This window comes from Balaenoptera ricei, chromosome 15 (assembly GCF_028023285.1).
Source record: "Balaenoptera ricei isolate mBalRic1 chromosome 15, mBalRic1.hap2, whole genome shotgun sequence".
Taxonomy (NCBI): Eukaryota; Metazoa; Chordata; class Mammalia; order Artiodactyla; family Balaenopteridae; genus Balaenoptera; species Balaenoptera ricei.
The window spans coordinates 66765919-66785405 of record NC_082653.1 but is presented as its reverse complement, the minus strand read 5'-3'; the positions used below and the strand labels follow the sequence as shown (position 1 = coordinate 66785405).

The 19487-nt window shown below is 38.5% G+C and overlaps 2 protein-coding genes across 4 annotated transcripts in view; both read left to right on the top strand.

The window, feature by feature from the left end:
* THUMPD1 (THUMP domain containing 1) overlaps positions 1-2682 on the top strand; it is a 39577-nt gene extending 36895 nt beyond the window's left edge. The window contains exon 6 of one of the 2 annotated variants that reach the window (XM_059897973.1): positions 2594-2682. The gene's annotated coding sequence lies outside the window, so the exon portion shown is untranslated. Of the gene's footprint in view, positions 1-2578 lie in introns of both variants that reach the window. The other variant, XM_059897976.1, reaches the window with a different exon arrangement.
* LOC132349529 (acyl-coenzyme A synthetase ACSM1, mitochondrial) overlaps positions 1-19487 on the top strand; it is a 62215-nt gene that overhangs the window by 11960 nt on the left and 30768 nt on the right. Inside the window, exons 3-5 of one of the 2 annotated variants that reach the window (XM_059897964.1) lie at positions 2594-2836; positions 16148-16358; positions 19018-19225. In XM_059897964.1, coding sequence (XP_059753947.1) covers positions 2645-2836; positions 16148-16358; positions 19018-19225 — 611 coding nt within the window. In that variant the 5' untranslated portion in view covers positions 2594-2644. Of the gene's footprint in view, positions 1-2578; positions 2837-16147; positions 16359-19017; positions 19226-19487 lie in introns of both variants that reach the window. The other variant, XM_059897965.1, reaches the window with a different exon arrangement.

The following is a 19487-nucleotide window of genomic DNA, read 5'->3' as shown; positions in this document are numbered from 1 at the left end:
TAATATCTAACAGGGAAGGGGTTGGCCTCAGAATTTGCTGGGAGTTAGAAGGCACCTCAACATTTATTGAGCCCTTATTCTGTATCAGACTCAGTGCTGGCAAAGTGATTTATATTGATTATCGTGCTAATCCTGTGGAAGCCAGATAGTGGGTATTACTACTATGCCCTCAAGTTTGGAGACATGAATGGCGGTCAAGATCGCTCAGCTGGTACCCAGTGGAGCCAAACCTGGCTCTGTAACTCTAGGATCCCCTATAACACGCTAAGGATGTTGCCTCATAAAATAAACAGCTTTTCAGTCCAAATGCTTGTGAAATCAAAGCTCTGTTGCAAGAACTCGTCAAGGCACTGTGTACCAGTCATATGGGATTAGGGTCCATCTAATGACCTCGTTTTACTTAATTACCTCTTTAAAGATTCTATGTCCAAATACAGTCACATTCTGAGGTATTGAGGGTTAGGACTTCAATATGTGAATTTTGAGGGGACACAATTCAGCCCATAATAAAGGATTAATTAATTTCCTCATTATTTCTCTTGGTGTTGTTTTGGTTTTTAGCCACTTATTAAGGGGTTGTTTGCACTGTCCTTGAGTATTTTAAGGACAATCCTGCAGTGATGTAAACACCTGTGTATAAAAATAGCAACTGAGTCTGGTTTCTTGCTCTCAATGAGCTCATGCCTGTGAAGAGAGGTAGGTGTTGGAAAAAACAGCAGGAAAAGCAGGTTTTAGAAGTAGCTCTGCTACTAAACTTGCCTTGAAACCTTGGGGAAATCCCTGTCCCTCTTGGGATGTTGGCCTAGAATGGGGGTTTTAAGCTCAAATGTCGACAAGAGCTGATTAGGTACAGTAAGTGCAGAAGCAAGTAGCTGTAACAACATAGGGAGTAGTGGAAACCCTGTTGAATTGGACAACATTCCGTTTAATTTTCAGCTCCAACCAGTTGGTGCCAGGTTGAAATAAAGGCCCAATGTTGCCAGGCCTTCTGAGTTTTCAAGAGAAATCTTCAATTCACATTTTAAATGAAATGTCCCAGATTTTAAATATTGGCAATTCAAATTTTTTCCTCCAAAGGATGAGGGTCAAACGCCTGGGCCAGCTGATTATCTTAGGGTCTTTCTTCCCTTAAGTGCTCTGATAAAACAAAAGACAGTACTATTGATTGACAGGCACTAAAAAGGAAGGGGACATACTTTAGTTCATGGGGTCTAAGGATCCACACAGACAAGGAAACTCTAAGGGATGAAGCTTTCACATATCTGTCCTCTTTTCTGCAGACAGTAGCAGGGTTCTGAGGGCAGCATCAAAATTAATTGGGGTTAGGTTACTACGAGTCTAAACAGGTTGAAAATAAATTGAGTCAAGTTTTATTGATCTCTTTTATGGGTCTATTGTCAAACAGTATTATCTTATTGCTGAAACAGGGGGAGGAGGCTTAATTGTTTGCAGTGATGAAGTGCTTGAACCTCAGAGCTATTTGTGAAGTGGCTTTCTTCTCACAGAAGTTCTAGCTTAAGCCAATTTTCACAATCGAACTTCAAGAAGCATCCTAATAAATGAGCGTTCTGCTCCCATGTTAGAAGCATTTGTTGGGATTTGGAGTGGCAAAGAAACTTTGTTTCATAGGTCAAGTGATGGATTGGTAATAGCTACCTGGAATGCTGTCCTGGGGAAAACCCCGAGGCCAGATCCCGGTCCAGTAAGGAAGGTGCTGTGATATTAGCCTCCTCTGTCCTGAGTGTGGTGGTGCATAGTTGTCAATATTCTTAGAGTCTCAAGTGACAGAAACCCAATCTCAGGCAGGAAAAACTGTTGGCTCATAGAATTCAGGACAGGATATTACCAAGAGAGGGGTAGAGATGCAGATGGGCCTCAGGAACAATAGTTCTGAACCAGAGACTGGCATGCCTCTGAGATACTCTCTGCCCCTTATTTCCATGTCTCTGAAATCTTCCATGTTTTCTTCACTCATGCAGAGCAGTTATCTCCACATGACAGGAATTATAGCCACCGACAATTTCCAAAGTGTGCATTTCATGGCTTCTACCAAGGAGAGACTGCCTTATATACCCTTTGGTAACAAGCACACACACAAATTTTGGAGAGGGATTATGATTAGCCCAGTTTGGATTAAAAAATCATGGGAAATGACTGCTCAGCTCTGGACCAACTTTGAACAGGGGGTGGAATCATCTAAAAATATGTTAGTTTCCATAAGAACCATACATTTGGGCTCGGTGGGAAGAGAGGTCTCCAGAGCAAGGATAACATGAGGTACAGGGCTTTCAAAACGATGAGTTTCTACCAAAAAGGAGGTGGCCACATGGCTGCCATCCCAGGGGGTTAAAAAAAAGAGAAGGAGAAGACCCTCAGAAATATGTGCCATCCTTATCTGGTAGTTATAGCCCCTCCCCATCATTTTTTGCCTCATCTGGAAAGAGAAATCCCCACCTTAATCAGTAAGTTGTGCCTTCCATATTCCAGTGAGCTGAAACAAAGTTATCACTCTAGCAGTTAACCAGAATGTGCCTTCCTTTTGTGGAAGAAATTCCTGCTCTAATGACCGACATATTAGCCATCTCTTCTCAAGGCAGGTGGTGGCCTGAGAATTCTGTGCCTGCTTCCTGAGGACTGCTCCACCATGCAACGGCTGATGAAGTTCCGAGTCCTCTGGGACATCCACAGAGCCCGCTGTGGCTTCCACCCTGCCCTTCAGCGCCTGCGCTGCCAGTCTTTATCGGGAGCTGGAGCCCTAAGATGGAATGACAGTGATACACCTGAGGAATTTAACTTTGCAAGTGATGTACTGGACTATTGGACTCAAATGGAGAAGGTAAGGAGGCACCCATGATGGGGGGTGAGAACAGGATTGACCTCTTTCTCCTAGTAGGTTGAGGGGCACAGAACTAAGAATGGCTTCTGGCTAAGTTTACAAGTATCATGAAAAGCTTAAGTTTTTGGCTTCAATTCTCAGCCTGGACACTTCCTCAATTCTCTGAGCCCCAGTGGTTTTATCTGTGAAATGGGGATAATCTCATTTAAGAAACAAGACAGCAGGTGAAAGTGTCTGGTACACAGTCAGGTAATTGTGACCAAGTGTCAAGTTCTAATCACAGGTCAGCAAGTTGATGTTGGTCTGAATTCTCACCTTCAACTACTGGAACTGTGAGTCTAACTAGAGTTCATCTCATCACACTTGGGCTTGACTTCAGGCTACACCAAGAGGGAGGGTACAGGCAACCTGACTGTGCACATGAACATCTGACCATGTAACAAAATCATGTCATCTATCTTCCTATGAGGATGGCAAGTACATCTGGAGTCTTCCCTGTCAACTACCTACTTGAGCATGTGGCTTTAGGGTGTGTCCAGAGAAACCTGTCCCTGTGGTCTCTGCAGAAAAATGCACGTTCTTGGTTTGTCTTTTACCAAGAGACAGACCAAGAGAGGAGCAGTGGTGACACTAAGAGTTGGGGTCGACAGTGGGTGGTGTTCCAGCTACTAAGTCGCAGCTGGTAATGTCCACATTGTGAAAACCCACTGAACACTGTTTTTGTACAGAAGAAAGAATTCACCTAAGATGGAGTCAGAGAGTTGATGTATTTTTAATTTCCCATGAACATACATTCATATGTTAGTATTCAAAGCTTACATGCCTTTCATAGGGACTTTTTTTCCTACCTCCATCTTTTTCCTTTTTCTGAATTTCCATAATAACTCCAAGGAAAATAGAGCCCTCAGTTGTGGAGAGCCTTTTTTTAATGTGCCATGTCAAGCACTTTGCATTTATTATTCTGATTAGATGGACACTTTAATTATCCCCATCTTCCAGCTGAGGAAACTGAGGTTCCAAGGGTTCAAATAACCTACAGAATTCACATACCTAATAAGTGAAGGAGCAGGATTTGGGTCCAGGCTGTCTGATTCTATAATCCACTGTTTAACCTGGTCTCACAATCTGATGATGTCCAAACATCTCTGCCTTTAGACTACAAACTGACTTTCATCACTGCCCAGACCAAAACTCTGGTTAGACCTTTTGCATCATGAGAAATGGCTGGAGAGGCCATCGTTTTTTTTTTTTTTCTGCATTTATCTTCATAAAGTCCTTATTAGTTCACACATCAACCCCTGGAGATGATCACCATGTAAATATTTTCCCAGGGAATGCCCCGTCTTTGTTGGGTCATTGTCAATTCCTCCATATCTCCAAACTTCTCCTACCCCCAGCACCTCCACCCTATTTACATTCATTCTCACAACAGTTCTGATCTGTCTCTTTCTACTTTTCCAACTGCCTTGATCACGATCGGTGTCTCTCTAGTGACGTACGGTGTCTGACACCTAGCAACCCCTCAGTACACATTTGTGGAACACATTAATTTCGAAGCTTGCCTTACGAGCACCGTAGGGATTGATGCTGCTCCCATGGAAGACCTTCTGGAGGGCGTGTGCCACCACAGTCCACTCTGGCTTTCTGGGCCTCCCCTTACGACTTAACAAGCATCATTCAGAAACTGATCCGTAGCCTAATCAACAACACAACCCAAACCACAACAAATAGACAGAATTTATTTTGACTCAATTTTCAACACATTTTACTTATTAAAAATGTTAAGTTAGAAATCCAACATTTTAATGTAACTTTTTTTAGCATAAGCCAGGCAACATAGGTTCAGGGGTGGAGAATATAGTCACTCATTCAGGCCACCAATTTACAACCCCTGACTATCCTTGGGAATTAAACCCTATATTACTCTAGGCTCCAAGGATACTACACTCCAATTGATTCATGGAGCAGCCTCCCAAATCTATTCATGAGAGGTCACGTTCATGTCCAAAATCATTCATTCTGTCTCTTTGATACTGCATTCATTCATTCAGTTAGGATTTAGTGAGTACCTAACATGTGCCAAACACTATTCTAGATAAGATAGGGATAGAAAAGTAAACAACGTACAACGCTCCATCTTTCCTCTTTTGATAGTGTGACTCTCCACTTCATGTCTCAGGAGAGATGAGTGCAGCATCTGTGACGTTGACTTCTGTTTGTTTGGGCAAAAATCATGACAGGAGCAAATTCTTCTTACTACCTTCTGATGTGATTTAGTAATAAATATTGCTCAATAAATATAGTGAAATATCTATTAACCACAGAGCTTAAGAAAGCAACAGCTGAATGTCATTGCCACATAATGTCTGGCTCTTTGTCCTATAATATTTTCCCAAAGAAATTAAATGCTGACAAATTTTCTAAATTTCTTAATATACAATAGTCATGTTTGCCTACGTTATTTTTTTCTGAGCCAATAGGTCTATGTTTCATGGCTCTTGAATTTATTTCTATGTGCAAGTCCCCACACAGCAAGGGAAGAAGAATGCTTTTATAGAGAGGTAAAGGAAGTTGGGAGGGCTATCGTAAACAAAGAGTCCATGGCTTAAGCTGAGTCCTTGCCAGGAAAGAAGAAGAGTCTTTCTTCTTCCTTTTGGGCTTTGCTATCATTACAGCATGTGAGAGCTTCCCTGGCTGGTCTCCTAACTCTGTTTAATTGAGGTTCTGTTTATTAATTTTTTTTAACAACACAAAACATTCATTCCTATATGGCAGCAATCAGTAGAGCTGAATGGTTGCTGCCTCCTTGGGAGATGCATGGCTCTCCAGTTTGCCCCTGAGGAACCTGGCCAACTTATCTCGTTTGTTACTTGCTTGGTCTCTACAGGCTCTGAGTTTGCAACCTCTGGAATAAAAACAAGATTATCTCAATTTATCTAAATATTAATGGCATAATACATGTTATTTCCAAATTAATGCAAAAAGTTTTAACATCCAGAACTTTAATCTACTTTGGTAAATTTGTTAAAGGTCTGTGTATTAATCAATTAGTTAATCCATGTGAAACTGATACTTCATGACTGTGTTTCCTAGTTTGACATATCATACTACACAGTGATCATTTGATGAGGCTGTAAGGATTATACTCATTTCTTATCAATGGCAATTTACAGAAGGATAACATGGCACTTACCATTTTAAATTATATTTAAACCACTTTCTTTGTAAGTTAAATTACAATCAATCTGACATGTAACCATATTTAAAATAAATAGTTTGGGCATAATCTACATACAGAAAATTTAATTACTGCCAAGTTTAGAAAAATAAATCATAAGTTTTATCTAAAGAGATAAGTCTGATCTTATCTTTAGATTTTTTATTGAAGTATGTTGACTTACAATATTATATTAGTTTCGGGTGTACAACATAGGTGATTTAATATTTTTATACATTACAAAATGATCACCATGATAAGGCTAGTTACTACCTGTCACCATAGAAACTATTGCTTTTTATATTATTGACTATATTCTCTATGCTATACATTACATCCCTGTGACTCATTTATTTTATAGCTAAAACTTTGTGCCTCTTAATCCCCTTCAAGTATTTCATTTCTCCCCCCTCTGGCAACTACCAGTTTGCTTTCTGTATCTATGAGTCTCTTTATGTTTTGTTATTTTTTGTTCATTTACTTGTATATTTTAGATTCCACATGTAAATGAAATCATTATGGTATTTGCTTTTTCTGTCTGACTATCACAAGACCCACTAGTTCCATCTATTTTGTCACAGTTGTCAAGATTTCATTACTTTTTATGGCTGAGTAATATTCCACATATGTGGAATGTATGTATATATATATACATTATATATATAAAATCCATTCATCTATGGATGGGCACTTAGGTGGGTCCCATATTTTGATTATTGTTAATATGTTGCAATGCATATATCTTTTCAAATTAGTGTTTTTGTTTTCTTCAGATAAACACTCAGAAATGGAATTGCTGGATTGTGTAGTAGTTATTTTAAATTTTTTGAGGAACCGCCATACGGTTTTCCATAGTGACTGCACCAATTTACATTCCCACCAACAGTGCATGAGGGTTCCCTTTTCTCCACGTCCTTGCCAACACTTGATATTTGTTGTCTTTTCAATAATAGCCATTCTGACAGGTGTGGGTTGATACTTCATTGCATTTCCTTGATGATTACTGATGTAGAGCATCTTTTTATCTATCTATTGTCCATCTGTATGCCCTCTTTGGAAAAATGTCTATTCATGTCCTCTGCCCATTTTTTAATCAAGTTGTTTGCTTTTTTGCCCTTGAGTTGTATGAGCTCTTTGTATACTTTGGATATTAACCCTTTTCAGATATATCTTTGGCAAATATCTTTTCCCATTCAGTAGACTGCCTATCTGTTTTGTTAAAGGCTTCTTTCACTGTGCAAAAGGTTTTTACTTTGATGCAGTCCCATTTGTTTACTTTTGCTTTTGTTACCCTTGCCTAAGGATACAGATTCATATAAATACTACTTAGATCAGTGTCAAAGACCATACTGCTCTATGTTTTCTTCTGGGACTTTTCTGGTTTTTAGGCCTTATATTTAAATCTTAGTTCCATGCTGAGTTTATTTTTGTATATACTGTGAGATTCTGTTGCACACAGCTGTCCAGTTTTCCCAAACCATTAATTGAAAAGATTGTCTTTTCTGCATTGTATAGTCTTACCTTTTTTGCTGTAGTTTAATTGACCAAGTAAGTGTGGGTTTGTTTCTGGACTCTATTCTGTTCCATTGATTTTGTCTGTGTTTGTGCCAGTGCCATATTGTTTTGATTACTATAGCTTTGTAGTATAGTTTGAAATCAGGGTGCATGATGCTTCCAGCTTTGTTTTTTTTTCTCAAGATAGTTTTGGCTAATTGGGGTCTTACCATGCGAATTTTAGAATTATTTTTTCAAGTTCTGTGAAAAATGTCATTGATGTTTTGATAGGAATTGCATTAAATCTATAGATTTCCCTCGGAGTCTGGTCATTTTAACAATGTTAATTCTTCCAATCCATGTTTTTGTTGTCATCAGTTTCTTTCATCAGTGTGTCAGTTTTCGGGATACAAGTTTTTTTTTGTTTTTTTTAAAAATTTATTTATTTATTTATTTGTGGCTGTGTTGGGTCTTCGTTTCTGTGCAAGGTCTTTCTCTAGTTGCGGCAGGCGGGGACCACTCTTCATCGCAGTGCGCAGGCCTCTCACTGTCGTGGCCTCTCTTGTTGCAGAGCACAGGCTCCAGACGCGCAGGCTCAGTAGTTGTGGCTCACGGGCCCAGTTGCTCCGCAGCATGTGGGATCTTCCCAGACCAGGGCTCGAACCCGTGTCCTCTGCACTGGCAGGCGGATTCTCAACCACTGCACCACCAGGGAAGCCCGGGATACAAGTTTTTTACCTCTTTGGTTAGAATTATCCTAGGTGTTTTATTCTTTTTGACACAATTGTAAATGGGATTGTTTTCTTAATTTTTCTTTCTGATAGTTAATTGTTAGTGTATAGAAATGCAACAGAACCCACACAGTTCAAACCTGTGTTGTTCAAGGGTCAACTGTATTTGCTTTATGTATTAGGTGCTCTTATGTGGGCTGCATATATATTTACAATTGTTATATCTTCTTGTTGGATTGATTCCTTTATCATTATGAAATGTCCTTCTTTGTCTCCTGTTACTCTCTTTGTTTTATTTTTTTTATCTTTATTTTTTAAAATTTATTTTATTTATTTATTTTAGGCTGTGTTGTGTCTTCGTTGCTGCGCATGGGCTTTCTCTAGTTGCGGCAAGTGGGAGCTACTCTTCATTGCGGTGCGTGGGCTTCTCCTTGTGGTGTCTTCTCTTGTTGTGGAGCAAGGGCTCTAGGCGCGTGGGCTTCAGTAGTTGTGGTGCGTGGGCTCAATAGTTGCGGCACATGGGCTATAGAGCGCAGGCTAAGTAGTTGTGGCGCCTGGGCTTAGTTTCTCCGCGGCATGTGGGATCTTCTAGCACCAGGGCTCAAACCTGTGTGCTGCACTGGCAGGCAGATTCTTTTTTTTTTTTTTTATTTAATTATTTATTTATTTATTGGCTGCATTGGGTCTTCGCTGCTGTGCGTGGGCTTTCTCTAGTTGCATTGAGCGGGGGCTACTCTTTGTTGACGTGCGCTGGCTTCTCATTGCAGTGGCTTCTCTTGTGGAGCACAGGCTCTAGACATGCGGGCTTCAGTAGTTGTGGCACACGGGCTTAGTTGCTCCGCGGCATGTGGGATCTTCCCGGGCCAGGGCTCGAACCCGTGTCCCCTGCATTGGCAGGCGGATTCTTAACCACTGCGCCACCAGGGAAGTCCCTGGCAGGCAGATTCTTAACCACTGCGCTGCCAAGGAAGCCCCGCTCTTTGTTTTAAAGTCTATTTTGTCTGATATGTGTATTGTCGCACCAGCTTTTTTTTTTCACTTCCATTTATGTGGAATACTTTTTTCCATCCCCCGACTTTTTCAGTCTGTGTGTGACTTTAGATCTGAAGTGAGCCTCTTGTAGGCAGGTTATAATGGGTCTTGGTTTTTTTTACCCATTTAGCTACTCTATGTCTTTTGATTGGAATATTAATCCATTTATATTTAAAGTAATTATTGCTAAATATGTAGTTATTGCCATTTTGTTGTTTTCTGATTGTTTTTGTAGTTCCTTTTTTGTTCCTTTCTTCTTTTTTTCCTCTCTTCCCTTGTGATTTGATGACCATGTTTAGTATTATGCTTGAATTTCTTTCACTTTTCTGTGTGTGTACCTATTATAGGTTTTTGGTTTGTGGTTATCATGACATATATATATATGTATATATATATATATATATATATATATTTTTTTTTTTTTTTTTTAAGTTGATGATCTCTTAAGGTCAAATGCATTCTAACCACCCTACATTTTTACTGTTCCCCCCCATGTTTGTTGTTTTTGATGACATATTTTACATATTTTTCTTTTGCATATCCATTAACTACTTATTGTAGGTATAGATGATTTTATTTCTTTGCCTTTTAACATTCCTACATAAGTGGCTCCTGATCTTGGAGAAGTGGCCTAATGTAGGAGATGTCCTATGGGCCCAGCAGCACACTCCCCACTGGTCACCAGAGTTATATGCTCTAGGGTTGTATGCTCTATGGTTCCCCCCTCTGTGGGCTATGTGGGCCCTTCTGTAGTGGCATGGCCAACTACCGTGGGGGCACTGGTAGTCAAGGCTGGCCCCCAGACTGATTGGCTGACATTTCCTGTCTCATGTAGTGGTTGCCAGCCTGTAGGCAGGGCTGGTTCCTGATGTGGCTGGCCATGTGGCCTGGGGTGTTCCAGGGCTGATATTGGCCCTGGTGGGTGAAGCTGGATCCTGGGATAGCTGGCCGTGGGGTTAGGGAACCTGGAGCTGGGGTCAGTCCACCGGTGATTGGGGTCATCTTTAGATTTAATTTAACCCTGAAATTCCTTATTTATATTCCAGAGTTGTTGTTTTTTATTTATTCATTCAGTACATATTTAACGAACATTACTATATACCAGGTGCTCTTCTAAGAGCTTTGATAAAGAATTTAAAAGTTATCACTAATTTTTTGTTGTTGTTTTATTGAGATATAATTGAAATATAATTATCACTGTTTTCCTAAAAAAACAAAAACCAGCAGTTTTTCAGGTCAGACTCAACACACTAGCATGCATATCAAAATATTTAGACATAAAATCTGGGGTTTTCATTGCAGAAAAGCTTTTAGTAAAGGATTTAACTTTTTTTTTAATACATAGGTTATTAAGATTTCTATTCATCAACTTTGGAAAGTTAAATTTTTTTAGCAATTTGTTCATTTCATTCAAAATATCATAAAGTTATTTTTTGACATAAAGTTATTAATATTTTTATTATTGCTATTTTAATGTCTGTAAGATTTGTAATAATGTACACCTTTTATTCTTGATATTTTTAATATGTTTATTCTCTTTTTTTTTCTTGATAAGTCTTCCTAAGAGTTTACCAATTTTATAAATCTTTTCAAAACCAGTTTTGGTTTTACTGATATACTCTATTGTGTATTTGCTCTCCATTTGATTGATGCCTACTGTTATCTTTATTATTTCTTTTCTTGTATGCTCCCTTGATTAATTTGTTATTCTTTTTTTAGCTTCTTGAAATGGAAGCTTATGTCCTTACTTTTAACCCTTCCTTCTTTTCCAATATATGCATTAAAAGTATAAATTTCCCACTAAGCACTCCTTTTAGGTACATTATACAAATTTTGATATGTCATATTTTATTACCATTCTGTTCAAAATATTTTTTATTTGCCTTTTGATTCTTCTCTGGCCCATAGATTACATAGAAATGTATTGGTTAGTTTCCTGATAGTTGAGATGGGTTTCTCATTGTCTTCTTGTTAATGATTTCTAGCTTAATTTCATTGTAGTCAAAAAGTATACTGTGACTTTTGAAATTTCTGGAGGTTAGTAAACATTACAAATACAATGGAAGAGAATGTGAGTTATATCATTGTTGGGGAAAGTGTTTTATCTATGTCAGTTAGGATTTAAATTCTATGAAATCTATCATATTCTATCATTAATTTACAGAAATTATAGAAATTCTACTTGTATTTCATTTTAATTAAAAATGAAGCAAGCCCTTTCTATAGGCAATAAATTCTTATGTGTTTTAACATTCAGAAAGAATCATCTCATTCATTAATCACATGAGTAATTGATCTACTTTCCAATTTTCCTTCTTTAAAGTATATTTTAGTTAGAGATTAACAAGGAGTAGCTATGTAGGTTTTTGTTTATTTAAATCAACTGTTTTGATCTATAATTTACCTAGAATACAATTCACACATTTTATGTGAAAGTTTAATAAGTTTTAGAACATTTCTACCACCTCAAAAATTTCCTTTTGTCCTTTCCTAGTCAATACCCACCCACCCCGACCCTGAGCCCCAGGTAGACACTAATTTGCTGTCACTAGCCATTATATTTCTCTTTCCTAGGGTTTCATAGAAATGGAATAATATAAGATGCACTCTTTTGTGTCTGGTTTCTTTTACTCAGCATGTTTTTGAGATTCATTCATATTGTTTTGTGTATTACTTCTTCATTCCTTTTTATTGCTGAGTTAGTGTTTTATTTTTTAGATCTATTTCTCAATTTCCTTTGGCTTCAGACTTCCCTGCATAAAACTTTAAATCTCATATCCAGTTTAAAGGTTGTGTTTTATCTTCTTGAAAACATGCTAATCTTAATATCACATTATCAGATTAATTCTGAGCCCCCAAAACCATAAATGCTTAAGCAATATCTTCTTCAAGTTGCAAGAGTTAAGAGTCTAAACTTTTGTCTGAATTAAGACAACAATTGTTTTTACCTTGATACCCCAAACTTTCTATCATTTTGTAAACTCATACAGAAATATTATATAATCTGTTCCCCTTATATAGACAGTGTACAACTAGTCATTTATACTTGCTAACATTCCTTAATCTGTTGGAGAATATTTTTTTCATAGCACTGATTTTTCCATAGATATGAATATATGTATATACATATATCTGTGTGTGTGTGTGTATGTATGTATGTATGTATATAAGTCTTATCTCAGGTGAGACACACTCTTTTGTTCCAGTCATATGAGGCAAAGATGGTAGGATCATGTTTGCACATATGTGGGAAATAATTTCTGGAAGATTATACACCAAACAGTTATCAGTGTTGACCTTCAGGGAGTGAAAATGTGATGAGAAATTTGAAGAAATTTTTCTGTTCATAAGAAATTTTTCTGTTAGTAAGATTGTGCATTGCCTGAACTTTTACTCTGAACATGCTTTGTTTGGGGAATTAAAAAAACTTTAAAAAATCATTTTACTTGGGGAAAATAAAAGACTTGATTTAAACAAGAAAATGAAAATTGTCCATAAACATTTAAATCTGTTTACATACATGTGTCTTGTATGTCTTGTTCACCATTGTATCCTTTTGGTCTAAGAACAGTGCCAAAGAAATAATGAGAACTTAGCAAATATATATTGAATGAATGAATGGATACTATTATATAAATTTGGATTTAATGTAAATATGGTTTTGCTTTTCTAAATTGATATTGTATTATAAGATTTTTACTGCAAAAATATTCTGAAAGTTTTCTTGATTGGTTTAATCATATTCCATAACATGGAAGTAACAATTCTGTCAACAGCATATAGTTGAATTCTAGGTTTTTTATCCATTTTGCCAATCTAGTTCTTTTGATTGGGGAATTTCATTCACTTACATTTAAAGTAATTACTGATAAGGATGACTTACTATTGCCATATTGTTAATTGATTCCTTGATGTCACAGCTTTTGTGTCCCTCAGCTCATCCCTTACTGCCTTCCTCTGTATTTAGTTGATTTTTTGTAGTGATATGTTTTGATTTTCTTTTCGTTTCCTTTTGGGAATATTCTGTAGATAATTTCTTTGTGATTACCATGGGGATTACATATAACATTCCAAATTATAACACTTCATTTTAAACTAATAACAACTTAACTTCGTTCACATACAAAACCCTACTGTTTTCCAGTTCCCTTGCACCTTCCTATATTATGTTATTGATTTCACAAACTATATCTTTACAAATTGTCTACCCATTAAGATAGATTTATAATTATTTTTTATGCTTTTGTGGTTTCCATACAGTGAAAGAATAAAAAGTGAAGTTATGAACCAAAATTATAACAATACTTTTTTTTTTTTTTTTTAGAAATTCACGTTCTTTTATTTATTTATTTATTTATTTCTTTATGACTGTGTTGAGTCTTCGTTTCTGTGCGAGGGCTTTCTCTAGTTGCAGCAAGTGGGGACCACTCTTCATCGCGGTGTGCAGGCCTCTCACCATCGCAGCCTCTCAACAATACTGTTTTTATATTTGTCTTTGTATCTATCTTTATTAAAGAACTTTATACTTTTATATTTAAGTTACTCTCTAATGTCCTTTCGTTTCAACTTGAACTCCTTTTAGCATTTCTTGTAGGGAAAGTCTAAGGATAATGAATTCCCTCAGTGTTGTTTTTGTTTTTATCTGAGAATGTCCTAATTTCTCCCTCAGTATTAAAAACTTTTTAATTTATATTGGAGTATAGCTGATTAACAATGTTGTGATAGTTTCATGTGCACGGTGAAGCAACTCAGCCATACATATTCTCCCTCATTTTTGATGGACAATTTTGCTAGATATAGAATTTTTGGTTGACAGTTTTTTCTTCCTTATCACTTTAAATATATAATCTCACTGCCTTCTGGTCTTCAATACACTGGTAATCTTATTAAGAATTTCACCTGATGAGTCACTTTTCTCTTGCTGCTTTTAAGATGCTCTCTTTGTCTTTGTCTTCTGTAGTTCGATTGTAATGTCTCTCTGTGGGTGTCTGGGTTTTCCTACTTGGAGTTCATTGAGCCTCTTGTATTTGTCTCTGCATGCCTTTCCTCAAATTTGAGAAGTTTTTAGCCATTATTACTTCAGATAAGTTCTATGCTCCATTTTCTCTCTTTCTTCTCCTTCTGATATTCCCATAATGTGTATGTTGGTCTCTTTGATTGTGCCCCATAAGTTTCTTAGGCTCTGTTCATTTTTCTTCTTGTATGTTTCTTTTTGCTCTTCCAACTCAATAATTTTAGATGACTTGTCTTCAAGTTTACTGATTCTTTTTTCTGCCTACTCATGTCTGCTGTTGAGTCCCTTTGTGAAGTTTTCAATTCAGTTATTGTATTTTTCAGCTCCAGAATTTTTGTTTGGTTCTTTTTATAATTTGTATCTCTTTGTTGATATTCTCATTTTGTGTATATATTATTTTCCTGATTTGCTTTAGTTCTTTGTGTTTTCTGTTAGCTCTTTCAGTGTATTTAAGACAGTCATTTAAAAACCTTTGTCTAGTAACTGCAGCCTATGTCTCTTTAGGGTCAGTTTCTGGAGATACATGTGGTTACTTTCAATAGGCTGCTTCTCTTTTTCTTTGTAGACCTTGTGATCTGTTGTTAAAAATTCGATATTTAAAAACAATAGCCACCTCTGTCAGTCTTTGCAGACTGGCTCCATGCAGGGAAAGACCTTCAATAATCTGCTCGGTATGAAAACTTAAGGTCTTCTCTGGCATGTGTCTTTCCTGGTCCTGTGCATGTGCTTTTATTTTTTTATTTTTTTCTAGTTTTGGCTGCTCGTTAACGTTTTAACTTTCTTAAAAGTCTGCTTCTTCTGGGGGACTTAAATGTTCTATTCTTTCTTTGTCTGTAGTCTCTAATCCCTAGGTAACCACAGGTCTACAGTTTCCACACACTGTGACATCTGCCACTGTTTTCAGATACCTCCACTATGCCCTCATACCCATCTGAGCTCCAAGTCAGTCAAGACAGAAACGAGTGCCTAAGGCCGCCTCCAGACAAGCCAGAATGTTGCACACAAGTTTCAGTCTTTTTCATCTCTCCTAGGGGAGGGGCTGGGAATTGGGTGGCTTCCTCTGACTGCACTGTACCACATCAGAGAGCGGGTGGTGCAAGAATAAGCAAAAACACCACAAAATTTCTTACCATTTTGGTTATGACTTTTTATTGTTTGGGCATTTGTTGGTTGCTGTGGATTTGTGACTCTTTTCTAAATTCCTACAAAGCCATCGTAATCTATTGTTGTTTACTTGATGTTTTTGTGAGGGGGAAAAAGGCTCTGGAGCTTCCAAGACTGACTTCTTGCACCGCTTGAGGTACCTTAATTTAAAAAATAATTTCCCCAAATATTCAGGAATTAAATTATCCTCTTTTATTTTGTTGTAATAATAATAACAGTAATTTTATTGAGCACCTACTGTATGCCAGGCACTGTTATACACACTTGACCTTTTAAAATAATTAATTTGAACTTTACTACATTCTAGGTAGTATTATTATACCCGTTTCATAGGTGAGAAAACTGAGGCACAGAGAGTAACCTACTGTCCATGTGGAACTAAGAGACACATGGGGAATAAAATTGTAAGTCTTCAATAAGTAACATGAAGGCTCTTCATGGTTTTATGTGACTTAAGAGGAGGGGGTTAGAGTAGACCAGAAGAAGTTGGCTGGATCACACCTCCCCCCAACATCTCTTGGCGCTATAAATGCTTTAAAATGGGATCTCAGACCTTGAGCTACACTCACAGTGGAATGTGACTGTGGTGGTGGATTGGCCAAATTAGTGCCCCTTTCCTTTGAAGCAGGAAATAACATGTAGCATATGATCCTAACCAGGAAGGCAAGAGAGGTCCAAACCCAGCCCTGTGGTGGGTGAATAACCAAGGGGATGAAGTGAAGTGGAGTTTCAGAGAGATGACAGACTTAACCCGTCGTGCAGCCAACGTCTTCACACAGACCTGTGGCCTCCAGGAGGGAGACAATCTAGCCTTGATTCTGCCTCGAGTGCCTGAGTGGTGGCTGGTGATCATGGGCTGCATCCGAACAGGTCAGTGACCCAAGCAGACCTTTGGGCTCACCTAGAGCCAATTTGTCCTGAAATATTAGGTGCTTTCTCTTCCCCCCAATTTTTCTTTTCTTTTCTTTTTTTTAAACATTTATGCTGAACTTGAAACATGTATTTTTTTTGTTTTTTAAAATTTTATTTATTTATGGCTGTGTTGGGTCTTCATCTCTGCACGAGGGCTCCCTCCAGTTGTGGCAAGTGGCGGCCACTCCTCATCGCGGCGTGTGGGCCTCTCACCATCGCAGCCTCTCTTGTTGTGGAGCACAGGCTCCAGACGCGCAGGCTCAGCAATTGTGGCTCACGGGCGTAGTCGCTCCGCGGCACGTGGGATCCTCCCAGACCAGGGCTCGAACCTGTGTCCCCTGCATTGGCAGGCAGACTCTCAACCACTGCCCCACCAGGGAAGCCCCCCACCCCCAATTTTTCTTCTTCACAGTCTTTCTTTTTCTCAGACTCACTCAAATATTATTTTACTCCTTCTCAACCGCTCTCTCCCTTATACTCACATGCTCTCAAACACAATGTCGTAATTCTCTCTCTCTCTCTCACACACATGTGCACACACACACACACACACACACACACACACTTTCTCTTACATGGTCTCAGACATTCTTGCTTTTTTATAAGATTCATCAGTTGTTAACGTTTTGCCATATTTGAGCCCTCTCTCCCAGTGAGTCATTTAAGAATCAGTTGCAGACACTGTGACACCCATAAACACCAGATAAACACTGGAGCATGCGTCTGCTAAGATCCAAGACATTTCCTTCACATAACCACAGTAGAGTTATCACACAAGAAGTTTAACACTGATGCAATATAGTTACCTGATATACATCCATCATCAAAATTCCTCGATTGTCCCAATAATGTCCTTTATAGTATTTATTTGGTTTAAATCAAAAATCCAATGCATTGCATTTAGTTGTTATACCTCCCCCGTCTCCTTTAATATATAATGTTTCTCTATGTTCTACACTGTCTACATGACGATGATAATTTTGAAGCGTCTAAGCCAGTTGTTTTGCAGAAGGTCCATCAAAATTTGTATTCCTGACTCCTTCTTCATGATTATCTTCAGGTTAGACATTTTTAGCCCAGGTACTAGAAGGGCAATATTGTGTCTTCCTTGGTGCATCACATTGGGGATATATAAAGTTGGTTTCCCCTAATATCATTGATGTTGTTTTATCACTTTAGAAAGGTAGTATCCACCTTTGTAAAGGTACCTTTTCCCTTTGTAGTTAGTAAGTAATCTGTCGTGTAATATTTATGGGACTGTGTGAATATCCTGTTCCCCAGCTGTCTTTCACCTTATAGTTTGAGAATCCACTGATGATTCTTGACTGAAGTGAATACTTTAATGGTGGTCGTTTATTAGGATTTTCTATTTATATCATTCCCTCTACATTTATTAGTTGGCATTCTTCTATAGAGATTTTCCTTTCCCGTTTAATTGCTTATCTATGCATTAATCTATATAATCAGTATGGGACTCATGGATTCTTTTTTGAATCGCTTCAGTTGTTGTATAATGCATGCTCATACAACAATATGTCGTGCTCTTGCTCACATATTCTCTGTCTCATGTTTTCTCGCAAATAGTTGATTAATCCATCAAGATCAAGAATTAACAGCAGTGGCTGAGGGAGTATAGAGAAGCCATGCCATCTGTGTAGTGAAGAGATGGTCCATGAGAAACCCAAGACATGAGTTGAGTTGAGACCTCTGGGATAAGAAGAATTAAAGAGGAGTAGAAGCAAAGGACGGAAATTCCAAGAATGGTCATAACACATGGAAATGCCTAGAGTCAGGAGTAGCCTATACGAAGAATGGTCATCTTGAAATAGAGAATAGAGTTGTGGGAGAGAAAGATGGAGAGTGAGCAGTGCCCTCAAAGTCAGGATGGGGAGTGTGGTGTTTTCCTGGAAAGAGGGTCCAGGTGTTAGTGAAGAGAAGAAATGTGGAGGGGAAAAAGTCAGTGCTCTGTGGAACTAAGCAAGCTAATAATACGGAAGGTGGGTAGTAGGAAGATTCAGGACAGGGCATCTGGTGGAGAAATTAGAATACAATAGGGACAGACAAAGACTTGAGCTAATTGTTGGTGATGGAAGATGGAAGGGAAAGTAGAAAAGTTCAAAGGACATTGTAGTTAACTTTGGGTATGACGAACGAAGGAAAGAGGGGAAATTCAAGATGACACAAGGAATGATGACAAGAGATGACAAGAGATTCACGATGACAGAGAAGGAAGTGAGAGGAGAAAAATGAGGGCAGGGATGCAGTGTCAGGGACACTGTCCTACTTGTATCTTTCCCAGATCCTGTGTAAATTTGTATAAAGAAGGACTCACCTGTCTACTGGCTAGATCCATTTAGAGTAGAAATTATTAGGGCAGGCTTTTCAAATTTTAATGTGCATAGAAATCCCTTGGAGATCTTGTTAAAATGCAGATTCTGATTCAGTAAGTTTGGGGTGGGGTGTGAGATTCTGTGTCCTAGGCGGTGTTGATGCTGTGGACCATACTTTGCATATCAAGAAGTTAGGGGATTTCTATGCAGATAAACCAGGTCTGACAGCCAAGGTTGTGAGGCTGTGAAAGAGATACCAGAACAAGCAGTTTCTTTCTCATCCCTAGGGATCGTCTTCATGCCAGGGACCACCCAGATGAAGGCCAAGGACATTCTCTACCGACTACAAGTGTCTAAAGCCAAGGGCATCGTGACCACAGATACCCTTGCCCCAGAGGTGGATTCTGTGGCCTCTGAGTGTCCTGCTCTGAAAACCAAGCTCCTGGTGTCTGACCACAGCCGTAAAGGGTGGCTGGACTTCCGATCACTGATTCAGTGAGTTTCTGGTCTGATGAATGTGCTTTCTGAGGAATGGCAGGAGAAAGCCACTCACTGCCAAGTGCTGGTAGAGAAGCAGCCAGTGGGAGGAAGCTCACCAGGTCTGAGCCTCTCTTCACAGCTATGTCACTGATTTGCTGTGCAACCTTGGGCTAGTTCCTTCTCCTCTCTTGGCTGCAATTGTTTTATGTATAAAATGAGGAAATTGAACTTCTATGGCTCTCTCACTAAAATATAATCACCCCTGTGCAAAGGAGAT